General features: G+C 55.0%; 1 protein-coding gene across 1 annotated transcript; it reads right to left on the bottom strand.

Annotated features, from left to right (window-relative positions):
- Positions 1-1701: 1701 nt before the first annotated feature.
- Positions 1702-9970, bottom strand: CNN2 (calponin 2). The gene is made up of 7 exons (XM_043912626.1): positions 9820-9970; positions 5237-5358; positions 4691-4757; positions 4446-4583; positions 3421-3537; positions 3152-3298; positions 1702-2703 (listed from the first exon to the last, which is right to left on the bottom strand). The coding sequence occupies exons 1-7, from the start codon at positions 9880-9882 to the stop codon at positions 2428-2430; spliced, it is 930 nt and encodes a 309-aa protein (XP_043768561.1). The 5' UTR covers positions 9883-9970; the 3' UTR covers positions 1702-2427.
- Between the last annotated feature and the right edge of the window lie 2696 nt (positions 9971-12666).

Raw genomic sequence — 12666 nt, 5'->3', positions numbered from 1 at the left:
CACTGGACTTCTTGTCCTGCCTGAGCACCAGTGCTATTATCTATCCTTCCCCTCTGTCCTGGAAGTGTTCTCTTCCCCCGGTCAAGGGATCCCGGACGAGCCCCCAAATATTATGCCTGATGTCCGAATCCCCGAGTGGGAAGAGAGAAAGCCTCCAAGACAACGCAACTTGCAAAAAGGGAAGTTTATTGCTGACTCGAGTCAGGGCTCCTGCCGCATCCAACGCAGTGGTGCGGGGTCAGAGACCCCCGAGCCCAAGCTGTTACACAAATTTATAGGGTGAGCATAAGCAGTTGGTAGCTGGCTTAAGCGAATTGGTTACATGTTTGCAAAGCAATTTTATTGGTCCAAACTTTCGCCGGCTTTTTTCCAACGTGGGCGTTCGAGGGCTTTTCAGCTTTCCCCTGACAGGTTCCCTTTTTCTTACTGGGCGCATGTTGATTGGCGCCTGATGGGGGTAGGGAATCTTACCATTTCGGGGGAAACCGAAACTTAGGCCTACTCCTAGTCCCGGTGGCCAGCCCAACCTCCCCTTGGAGAATTATTGGTCAATTCTGCAGCTTCCAACACTCCCCGGCCAGTGAGTGAAAATGAGTGAGAGTCTGGATTCGGGCCACACCCTTTAATTCCCACGGAATCTGCCTCCTTTCTACCCATCCGCACCCCCGCATCTTCTCAGGACCTTCCTCAGGACCGTCTCACCATTCCAGCCCCCAGCTCTCTCCACCTTCCCTACCCTCCACAGCCGCCAGGGAGAGCGGCTCCTTTAGGAGGAGCCCTTGCCTCCGGAGAGGCTCCCCTGCTGCGGATTGTACCTGGCTTCCGGTGCCCGCGGCAGCCGATCTCGGGCATAGCCCCGCCCCATCCACTCCCATTGGCTTCTATACGCGCCACTCAAAGACCTGGCCAGCCGGAGCCGCGCGCGCTAAACGCGGGAGGCGGTGTCACAGCGGGTGGCGCCGAGCCGGATTTCTTAAAGGGATCGCTCTTCTCTTGCTGCATCATCGAGAGGAGGAGGGGTGCCCGGATCAACTTGTCCTCGGCACAAAATGGCCAGACTGTCTTCTCACGTTGCGTAACCGCCTGCAATACCACAGCTCCGGGTCTCAGGAGATCTCTTTCTCCCCACTTTTGCCAGAGGGGGCCCCAGTCCTACCCAAACTCGCCCTGGTACCCTGGGATTCTATTTGTCCATCCAGAAAACGGGAGTTTGACTAGAATCATCATTTGTTCATTCATTCATTCCACAAACATCCCTACAGTGGGCCAGGCTATGGCAGAAGGGGGAGGTGGCCCTCAACATTCTAAGATTAGAATCTGGGGTCATAATGGTCACCCTGATTTCGAAGAAAACCTCCAGAAGTTTCCCCCTCCAGGAAATTGGATATATTTCACAAGATCATGATGAAAATGAAACAAGTGTGTGAATCCACAGCTCTGAAGGTGCTGGGAAGGGTGAGAAGTGTGGGAAGGGCTCCAGAAAGGAGGGGTTGTTGCTGTTGGGGCTTTGAGGATGAAGAGGAGTTTGTCAGGAGAGAACTCCTCTGTGAGGAGTAAATGCACTAAGGCCTGCAGGCTGGATGAAGCTGCAGTCCTGAGGACCTACTCAGGAGATTTGTCCTTTGCCCCACCCTGGAGGCCCCAGAGGGAATCCAAGCCAGGCATCACCCCCACGTTGTCTTGGACACCAGCTCCAACACCTTCATTTCCAAAAAGAGGTTTTATTTACTTTGGTCCACAGTTGGTATTTTCACATTATTTCTTGGTCCTCGGGCTCCTGGGCAGGGGCTGGTCCCTGTGGGGGCCTCTGGGTAGGGGTCCCTGTGCAGTACTTGGTGAGGGAGTGGGGACAAGTGTGGGGGGTGGGGGCTGGCTTTGTCTCAAGCACTCAGAACTCCACTGTCCTGCCTGGGCCTCAGTGTCCCCACTGGGCCCCTGGGAGGGCCCAGGATTGGTGGTCTGAGAGTCCTAGGGAAATCCATGAGGCCTAAAATATTTTGGGACTGTGGCCTGACCTTCTCTCAGCATCCCCCCCACCCCCCGCCACCATTCCCCTGAACAAAAAGTATTTTCATTTCATTAAAACAGCCTGAAACTTCTGTGGGTACAGAAACCACAAACTGATCGGCAGAAAAAAGAGAAGCAGGGAAGACGTAACCGGAAACCACTTGGGGCCAGTTCCCCTCCCTGCCTGGGTTTCTTCTTCCCCCTAACAGCTTGGCCCAAAGTCTACTGGGAAACCTGATGCCTAGAGCTGCCCTGATGGGGACCCCCCACCCCACATGCATCTGGATATGGCCTTCACCCCTTTCCCCCAGAGTCTCACCTGGCAGCATTCAGACATGTAGAAAAACAAGACAAAAAACACAGAAAGACCCAAAAACCCAGATGGGGCAATGATGTGGGGAGATGGCCTGCACGAGTGTCTCAGTAGCCTGCCTCCTCCTGGTAGTAGGGAGGGCACTCTGAGGGCTCCCCTGGGCCTGGGCCATCTCCAGCAGCTGCTGGAGCCCCATCGGCCACTGGGCCTTGAGGGCAGTACTTGGGGTCGTATATCTGCCGGCCCAGGCCAAACACCTGACCACTCTGGTTGGCACCCTGTGTGTAGCCCATCTGCAGGGACATAGAGGAATTATCACATTTGTCTGTCCCCAGCTTTGTGTCGTAAATGTGCCTCCGGGTCCCTGGAGCCGTCATGCCCACCTGGAGAGAGAGAGGAGGCGTCAGGGAGGGAAGAGGAGAAACAGAACCCCCAGAGAACTTCCCACACACCTTTTCCCGCCTCCATGTGTGCACTCACAGTGGGCATTCCTTTTGTACAGATCCTTCCTAGCCCTGCTCAGAACCCTCTCTTTTCTGACTCTGTGTTGAGTCGATCTGACATTTGGGTCCAGACTCCCTGCCAGCCGGGAAGCTCCCTGGGCTGGGGCTCAGGGCTGACACAGACCTGAATGCTCCAAAATCATCACACTGATACATTAACACAGCAGGAGAAGTGATGACTGCAGGATCTAAAAATATTGGATGGGCCTCTGGGCATCCAACTTTGAGGGAAACCGAGGCACAGAGCTGGATAATAACTTCCTTGGGGACACACAGCAAGCTGAGGTAGAGTCACAGCAGGGAGTCTGGGGGAACTGGGGCAGCCCACCTGGCTGGCACACTTGTTTGTGCCCATCTGGAGGCTGATGGTCGAGTGGTCCATGGGGGGCAGGATATGGTTTTTGGGGTCGTACAGATGCCGTCTGGTACCATAAGCTGTCATGCCGGACTGGCTGGCACATTTGTTGGTGCCCATCTGCAGGGAAGCAGGAAAGGTCAGGCTGCCCCCACAAAGCCTCCAGACCCTGCCCGGAAATTGAGGAGCCACCGGAAGCCCACCACCCATGTGCTCTGACACTGGAGCAGCCAGGTGCCCACCTGGAGCCCAATGACGCACTGGCCCGCCTTCATGGTGGCATCATCAAAGTTTCGTTCCTGCTTCTCCGAGTATTTGACGCCAATGTCCACACCACTCTGTAGCCCCTTTGTCTTGGCCTGGGGAGAAAGTGGGGAGGGAGTATCATGGTTGGGGCAGCCAGGTCCCAGGTATCCAAGTCCAGAGAAGGCCCGGTGTTCCGGCTGCAACCTGGCCTTGTACAATCCACCCAGCACTGTGGACTCAACGGCTTTCCCTGACCCCTGGCTTTCCCTTCCCAGGCAACAGCATCCCCACCCTTCCAGCTGCACAGGCCAAGGACTGTGGGGGGCATCCTCACCTCCCATCTCTCTCACCTTTCATCACCTCCTTCTACCCAGCCCCAGCCACCATCTCTCCCCCACACCTGTCTCCTACTCCTCACTGGTCTCCCAGCCTCACTGCCCACGTAGCAGCCACAGGAGGTTCAAAACACAATTTACCTGACACAACCCCCCCGCTTCATCCCCATGGCAGAAGCTCGCTGTTCCCTCCTCCTGAAATGTTGTTCCAGCCTGCCCTGGTCTCAGTTTTAGACTCTAGATGTCAGCATCATGCTTTCTTCTCTTTCAAGGGGCTTCTTGCAAATTATAATTTGTAGAGCAATGATTTGAAGAGCAAACGCTAATGTGAACTCTGGGTGTAGCAAGGTGCCTGTGGAGGGTCACTGACTTCATGAGAAGTGGGGGAGCTTGTGCAGGAGTGGGGCCATGGGAAGTCTCCGTACTTTCCACTCTGTTTTGTTGTGAACCTAAAAATGCTCTAACACATAAATTTTTAAAAAATAATTTAAAAAAATAGATTCATTCATTGCCTATGCATAAAGGGGTGGACTGTGTCTGCCTTGGTCACCCTTGAATCCAAAGTGCTGGGCGCCTCATGAGTGCTCAGAAATCTTTGTAAAAGAATGAATGAAGAGCATCTGAAAAATCTCTGCCTGGATTGCTGTGTGACTTTGGGCAGGTTGCTGACCCTCTCTGAGCCTCACCTTCCCAGCCAGGGCAAGAAGAGACACCTGCACCTGAGTCAAGTTTCCACTTTCAAACAGGTCGTTAGCCTCGAACAGGTCGACAGGATTCATGCCGTAGCTCACCATGGCCTTGATGAAGTTGGAGAGGTTTTCTAGCTGGGAGGAGGCAAGAGAAGGATGGTGAGGGGCCTTGGTCTCCCCACCTGTCAGATAGGGTCTGCCAGCCCCATTCTGGTTCCATCTCCCTCCCCCTGGTGCCTCACCTGGTGCCAGTTCTGCATGGAGCGGTTGATCTTAGGGATTGAGCCTGGCTGCAGTTTATTCATGAGTCTGAGGATACATGGGGTGGGGGTAAAAGGGGAATCTCCATTAGTGTAGGGGAACCTCAGAGACCCAAGACTTATTCACAACTTCCTGGCCACCCTCTCTCTGGGCCTAAGTTTCCCCTATTACAATCCAGTCTCCACCCACCAAAGAAACAAAGATGCCAAAGAATGACAACAACCAGTGCTGGGAATGCAATTCAGAATCACTGAGCTATCCAGTGATTCTGGGAATGTCCACGAAGATTTTTAAGGTGCAAACCACGGAATGTTTGAACCACAGCTGAATTAGGGGCAGCAAAGAAAGGCCTCCAGAAACCTTAAGGCTCTCCTAAGAGAATGCTCCCTGTTAAAGATCAAAGCAGTAACACAGGAAAAAGAAGAGCAAGACCACTCATCAAGAAAAAGCAAGCAGGAGTCACACACAGCATGACCTCATCATGCATAGCAGTCATGGTGATGAGCACAGTAGACCCACGCACTCACGTGCACAATATGATCCCATCCTTCAGACCCTTCTGGAAGTCTGGGCCAATGGAGAGGCCAGTGAGTCCCTCAATCCAGCTTCGGAGCTCCGCCTCCTTCTGAGGGTCATATTTGGACTGCAGCTGGAGGGGTAGAGGGCAGAGGGTTGGGGTGAGCCCAGTGAAGCTCCTCATGGGGCAAGACCCAGTGTTTCGGGAAAGAAGAAACAGAGTAGCCAGGAGGTCCCCACACCACTGGAGGAGACTCTTCCTTTTCCCATCAGCACAGATAAACTCCAGTCTCTCACTGATAAACATAGGGGCTAATCTACTTTCAATGGTGCTAACCTCCCAGGACAGCCAACATGACCCTGCCACCACCCCCCACCTAAAGGATCTGCCTCCGTGCCCGCCACCTCCCTGGTCTCCCAGCACTAGATACTGGCCTTTCTCTGTTGTTTTTAAATTATGGTGAGAAACATACAACATGTACCACTCAAAGGCTCATAAATCAGTGACATTCAGTGCATTCACGAGGTTGTGCAACCATCATCTGTTTGGTTCCAGAACATTCCATCACCTCCAAAGTAAGCCCATCCCTATTAGCTCCCCCCGCCTCCCCAGCCTCTGACAAGCAGAAACCCACTCTCTGTGTCTGTGGATCTACCTGTTCTGACCATTTCCCATCAGTGGAATCACACCCTGTGTGTCCTTCTGTGTCTGCTTCTCACTAAGTATCGTGTTCTCAGGGTCCATCCATACGGAGCCAGTGTCAGGGCTCCACTCCTTTTTTTTATATAATTTTATTTATTTGGCTGTGCTGAATCTTCATTGCTGTGCCTGCTTTTCTCTAGTCATGGCCAGTGTGGGCTTCTCATTGCAGTGGCTTCTCTTGTGGAGCACGGGCTCTAGGGTGACTGACCTTCAGTAGTTGCAGCTCCTCGGCTCTAGAGCATAGGCTCAATAGTTTTGGTGCACAGACTTAGTTGCTTCGTGGCATGTGGGATCCTCCCAAATCAGGGATTGAATCTGTGTCTCCTGCATTGGTAGGCAGATTCGTCACCACTGAGCCACCAGGGAAGCCCTTCACCCCTTTTTCTGACTAAGTGATGCTCCTGTGTGTGGAAGGACCACACTGTGCTTATCCATTAACCCACTGATGGATATTTAGGTCACTTCCATCTTTTGGCTCTTGTGAGTCAAGCTGCTATAAACATCCATTTGTAAGTTTTATTTGAAAACCTGTTTTCAGTTCTTCAGGGTATATACCAGGGAGTAGAAGTGTTTGGTCACATGATAATTCTACCTTTACTTTGGAACTGCTGAACCTTTCTCTGCTCCTCGAACTGGCCACACTAGCGGCTACCTCAGGGCCTTTGCACATGCTGCCACCTTGGACTCATGTTTGCACAGGTCCCTCCTTTCAATCCAGTTGTAGCTTGAGGGTTACCTCCTTGGAAAGATCTTTCCTGACCACCTGGCTGTGACGACCCTCTGCATCCCCACCCCCAGTCCTTATTATCTTCTTTTTAAAACAATATTTATTTGGCTTGGCTGTTGTGGCAAACAACAATATTTATTTATTTGGCTTGGCTGTTGCGGCACACATGATCTTTACTTGTGGCATGCGGACTCTGAAGTTTCAGCATGTGCAATCTAGTTCCCTGACCAGGAACTGAACCCAGGCCTCCTGCACTGGGAGTGTGGGGTCCTAGCCACAGGACCACCAGGGAAGTCCCTGCTTTATCTTCTTTCTAGCTTTTTCTACCTTTTGCGGTATGCTCTGTCTCCTAGCTGATGGTCCAAGCTCATGACAAGCGACAAGAGGTACGGCCCAACTCAGGCTCTCTCTCAGTAAGGAGGCTCATGCTCCCCCATCAGATACAGCACTGGCTGCCCCCAGGGCAGTATCCCACAGCATCCAGGGAGGCCCAGGACAGGGTGCGTGTGTGTGCAGCCCCAGGGCACCTCCCTGGAGGGGTGGTAAAAACCTGAGGACCTGGCTGCCCAGCTGGGTGGGCTTCTGCCCAGATCCTGTGTGTGTGCGCTCCGTTGCTTCAGTTGTGTCCAACTCTTTGCGACCCCATGAGCCACAGCCCACCAGGCTCCTCTGTCCACGGGATTCTCCAGGCAAGAATACCGGAGGGCTCTCCTCTAGGGGATCTTCCCAACCTAGGGATCAAACCTGTGTCTTTTATGTCTCTTGCATTGGCAGGCGGGTTCTTTACCAGTAGCACCACCGGGGAAGCCCCAACCCCAGACCCCTCTTCACCTCTACTCACTCTGTGCCCACCTCGCTCTGTCCTCCACACCCACTAGGGACAAGGACTCAGAGTTGCCCTTGCAGCCCCCACCTCCTCAATGACCATGGACAGGTTTCACCTCATGCCTCTGTCTCCCCAGCTATGTTTGAATGGTCTTCATAAGGCTTTCCAGACCTGGGCTCCTCTTCCTGCTTCCTGCATTTAAACCCCTAGACATGGGATCAGGGCTGAGCTGCTCAGAGTGCAGGGGAGACAAAGGCGGGAGCCTGGCCTGTGAACCTGATCTGTCCAGCCCACTCCCTCCTCGGATCTCCTCTGTCTCCTGTCTCTGGTTCCCACGCCCGGCAGAAGGGTTGGGGGGAGGGAGGGGGTGTTATTAGGATCGCTGAACTTGAAGCAGCCAGGCTGGTCTGGACCTCTGGCCTGCCTGCCCAGCTGGGCCCCGTCCTCATCCTCGACAGCTCGCTGGGGCTGGGGCCAGGGAGGGTCCCGGGCAGGGGTGCTTGGCCCAGCCCCGCCTGCTAGGCCGCCTTCCACCCTGCTGCCCAGCTGGCCTTCAGCGCATTCTTCCCCACCGCAAACTGCCAGGAATGCAGCCGCTGCCTCCCTGCTAAATCAGGACCAGCTGTTCCCAGCGGTCCAGACCCCCCAGCCAGCCGGAGATCTCAGGGGTACGCACTGGACCTCACCCTGCCTGTGCGCCATCCAGCAGTAGGACTGAAGCCAGGGGTGGGGAGCAGGGGGTCTTCCTCCTCTCAAAGTGGACGGTCTAGAAACCACAGGAACCTGGTTTCCAATTCAGGTGGGGCCCTGAGGTGACTCCGGTGAGGGGGTGGGGGCGACTCCGGTGAGGGGGTGGGGGCCCCGCCCATTCTCCAGGCCCGAAGACTGAGGGCTGGTTACAAGGAGCTTCTGACCTCATCCCCCACAGGGCAGGTAACAACCTGCCTCCATCCCACTCCATCGCAGGAAGCTGCCCCCACCCCGCTGGGGTGATGTGCCCTCAGCCACTTCCTGCTGCTTCGGGGGAGATGCCTGGCTGCCCAGGAAGGCTGCTGGCCATCGGACACTGCCTATGCCAAGTCTGGGTTCGAGTCCTGACCCTGCCTCTGATCTGTTACGTGGGTCTGGGCCGTCTGAGCGATGTCTCTGAACTCCATGTGCTAAGCAGGAATCTCAGAGGGTCTCGGCTGGGTGGGGACTGTCAACACTCTGCTCCCCACCAAGGCGTTACTGCTGGAGTGTGGAATTGTGTGTTCAAGAGGGAATAGATGGGGAGTTTGCTGGGTGACCATGCTCGGATCCTGGGCTTCCCAAATACGCTGCAGGGAGGTTCCTAGGAACTCACAGAGTTGAGATGTGGAAACTCTCCCTCTGGTCTGATGACCTGGCACGGGCCTGGGGGCCGGCAGGGCTGTGTCCCCAGTGTGCCCAGGCAAGCTCCCGTCAGCCGCCTTCCTGGGGCCACATTCCCAGGTGCCTGGTGACAGTGTGCCTAGGGGGTGGACAGGGATGACAAACTCCCCTCCAGCTGGAAAACCCTTGTGTGTCGGGCTTAGGACCTCTCCCCCTGCCCTCTGGGACAGGGATCACTCTCTGCTCCTGTTTCCTTGGATGCGCTGAACCTGCTGTGTGACCTTGCAGAAGTCCTGCCCTCCTGGGCTGGAACCAAAAGCACTTTCTGAAAAAGAAGAGTGCCCCACCTCCCAACACCCTAGCCTGCGTTTTCAAGTTACAAAACCCACATGCTAGGGTCACATTCAGGGACTGGGGACCTCTTTGCTATTTCTTTAAGTATGTCAGATGGTGACAAAGAGACTGGGGAAGGTAGGCCCCCTCGATTCCAACTCACCCCCACCCACCCAGTGCCCCACCTCCCAGGTGTAAGAAGTCGGGAAATTCTTTTGGGGGGCCACACCCTTCTCAAAAACACCTGGCCCGCCCCCTTCCTTCCCCGAAGTTTTAAGTGGTCCAAAAGCAGAAGTGGGGGAGGGGATGAGAAAGGGCCGCTGGGGTTGCCTCTAGACCTTCTCACGCCTTGAAGGGCTGGAGGGGCCCAGGGCTGGGGGGTTCAGAGCGGTGGGCGGGGGACTTCAGACGAGTCGGGGCTGAGGGAGCAGGGCTGAGTAAAGGGTTGGACCCAACCGCTCCTAGATGTTGGGGGGTGCCAGAGCACAGACCTCACTGTTCCCCCAGAGTTTAGGGAACGTCGGAGGCACCCTCAGAGTTTAGGGAGAGGAGGGCCGCCCCCGATGCCCGCGGAGCCCAGCGGGGCGCCCGCCCTGCAGCCGCGGAGGGTGCGACGGGCTGGGCTGGCGGAGAGGGCGCTCCCCTCACTCACCCGGTTCTTGACCTCGGCCGAGAGCCCGTACGAGGGCCCCTTGTTGAACTGCGTGGAGCTCATGGCTGGCGGGCGCGGCGCCGCGGGACGGGACGGACGGACCGACGGCCGGGCTGGCGGGCGAGCGGACAGGGGACGCGGACCCAGCGCCCCGCCCCCACCGCTGATTGGCGCGGGGCGCACATGTCCTTATAAGGCTGCGCCGCGCCGGATTCCTGAGGCCGCGGGCTTCCTGAGCCCCTGAACCGCCCGACCCCCGCCCCGCCCTCTCGGAACCCCCGGGAGACTGAGGCCGGGAGGGACGGAGCCCCGCACCACGGAGACCCAGCACCCCCTCCTATTCAGTGCTGGGGTCTCCCGGGCGGCTCTCCCCATGCTTTCTGGGCCTCAACTAACCTTTCTACATGATGATGGTAGGGGGAAAATGGTTGAATGGGACCCTAATTCCCTTTGGACACTAATGTTGGGGGGGGGGGGGTGCAAGGGAACTCCTTCTTTGATGCTTAGAGGCGCCTCCCAGTCTAGGTCCGCTTCTGGAAACCCTCCTAGCTGGGTGGTAAGCAAGTGAACTAGGACAGGCTCTTCAGTGGAGGGGGCCATTGGCGCTGGGACTTTGATGTAGGAGTAGGAGTTTGCCAGTCCAAAGGGTATTGTTTGTCCTGGCAGAACAAAAAGTGCAAAGACTTGGAGGGACCATCAGTGGTTGAAAGTGTGCAGAGATCAATCAGATAGGTTGGGGAAGTGGGGGATGAGAAGGGACCCTAGATTCTGGGTTGGGGGATGGTGGGAATGGGGAGGAGATGGAACAGCAGAGAGTTGAAGTCAGGAGATGCCTTAGGGGTAGAGTTGAGGACGCCAAGGGAACCAAGCCAGGCATACACTTGGCACTCAATACATGCTGCCTGCTTGTACAGATAAATCAATAAATTAATAAAGGAATAAATTTCACTTTTTCAGTAACATTCATTCACACACCTATTTACTTATTCATCAAAAGCTCTATGACAGGGCCTCTGGGCGAATCCCTTGCTAGGCTATACTGGCTCCCAGGAGACCATGGCTCTGGCCCTGCCCATCCCTGCCAAGACAGACCCTGGCATAGACACTCCCACCCCATGTGAACAGGTACAGGACAGAGAGGTGTCTGGGGTGGAGGAACCCCAGGAGTGAGTGGGTGCTCCCCTGGAGGGGTAAAAGAAAGAGGCATGTAAGAGTGGGCATGGGAAGTGGGGTTTTGAAGCATAAGTAGGAGTTTGAAACATTTGACAAATGATCTGTGAGGGCTTAGAAATTACTCACTCTGCCCTTCCCGGCAATACCCCTCCCCAGTGCCCCACTCTCTCGATGTCTATTGACTCTTTCCTTGACTATGCATCTCCTATTCTATGTGAAGGCTCCTTTCTTCCGGGCTCAAGTTCGAGCTGGGTGGTCTTGGGTGAGTCCCTTCCCATCCGGATCTCAGTTTCATCATTTGTGAAAAAGGGACCAGTGCTCAACCAGACAGTGCGGCTGAGTGTGGGAACAGGGTGGTTTCTCAGTGTCTAGGTGGGGAGTTGTTTGGGTAGGGGCTGCGCTGGTGGACTCCTTGCAGATTCCACAGGGGGTGGGTAGGACCAGGGCACTGTGGGGGCTGGCAGTAGTGGGAAGGAGACTTGAGCCAGCCTGGTGGGCTATAGCCCATGGGATAGCAAGGAGTTGGACACAACTGAACAACTGAGAACACACTATATTCTTAGCCTCCTGAAACCCAGAAATTCAGGTCAGACATCTGAGAATTCAAAACCCTGAGGTTCCAAAAGCTTAGAATATTATAATTTGAGAAACTTCCCCCAGGACCTGAGGCTTACAGAACCATGTGGTTCTGTGTAATCTTACAACCTCAGTGGGCCCCACCTGGGTTCAAATTCCCGGTCAGCTGAGATAAAGGCATGTCAAAATCTCAGGAATTTTGGCTCAGCCTTGGAACCTAGCCAGGAGGCCTGGGGCCTCTGCAGTTGCCCTACAGCCTTGAGCGCTGGCACTCATCTCTCTGTCCAGGACTGACCCTGGGGACACTGTGGGGGTAGGAGGGCTGTGGAGTGATGCAGGCTCACTGGGGACAGATTCAGGTACTCTGGGATGGGGGCCACGGCTGGATGACCTGGGGTTGCAGGAAACCCTGGGGCCTCAGCCTTGGGTGCTGGGCCCCAGGGTCTGAGTGGGTGGGCACAGGGGCTGCAGGTGCGGTGAGGGCCTTCTGGGCTTTGCATGAGACCCCAGGGGTCCTATGCACCAAATGATGCAGTGACAAGAAAACAATGATAGTTACAGTAAAAATGACAAGCCTGTTAACCGAGGTCAGCATCTCCCTTGCTCACAATCTGCCAAGCTCCCTATCACCCCTCAAAAAAGGTGTCTCCAGGTCCCCAGGTCTCCCTGGCTCACTGTGCTCCAGAGGCATGGGGCTTCTCCTCGCTCTGCCTCCAATAATCAGCTACAGGCTTACCTCAGGGCCTTTGCTCCCACAGTGCTCTCTACCTGAAACTCTTTCCACCCTGCTTGTTCACTGTCTGCCTTCTAGAACCTTCTCAGTGAGCACTAACCAGGACTTCCAGTCCCAATGCCACTCACACATCCCATTCAGGTCCCAAGTGACACTCACAGCATCCTGTGAGATCCAGCCATCTCCTGAAGTCCCCAACAGAAGACAAACCCAAACAAAAAAAAACCAGCAGAAACCAGCACAACATTGTAAAACACTTATCCTCCAATTAAAAACGAATAAAATAAAATAAAATAAAGTCTCTGACTGTTCCCAGAAGTGCGGATTCTGGTCCTTCTCCGTATCTTTGTCTTAGATTTAGAACT

Source organism: Cervus elaphus, chromosome 9 (assembly GCF_910594005.1).
Source record: "Cervus elaphus chromosome 9, mCerEla1.1, whole genome shotgun sequence".
NCBI classification, from domain to species: Eukaryota; Metazoa; Chordata; class Mammalia; order Artiodactyla; family Cervidae; genus Cervus; species Cervus elaphus.
Note: the sequence above shows the minus strand (reverse complement) of the source record. Positions and strands in the feature narration are given on the sequence as shown.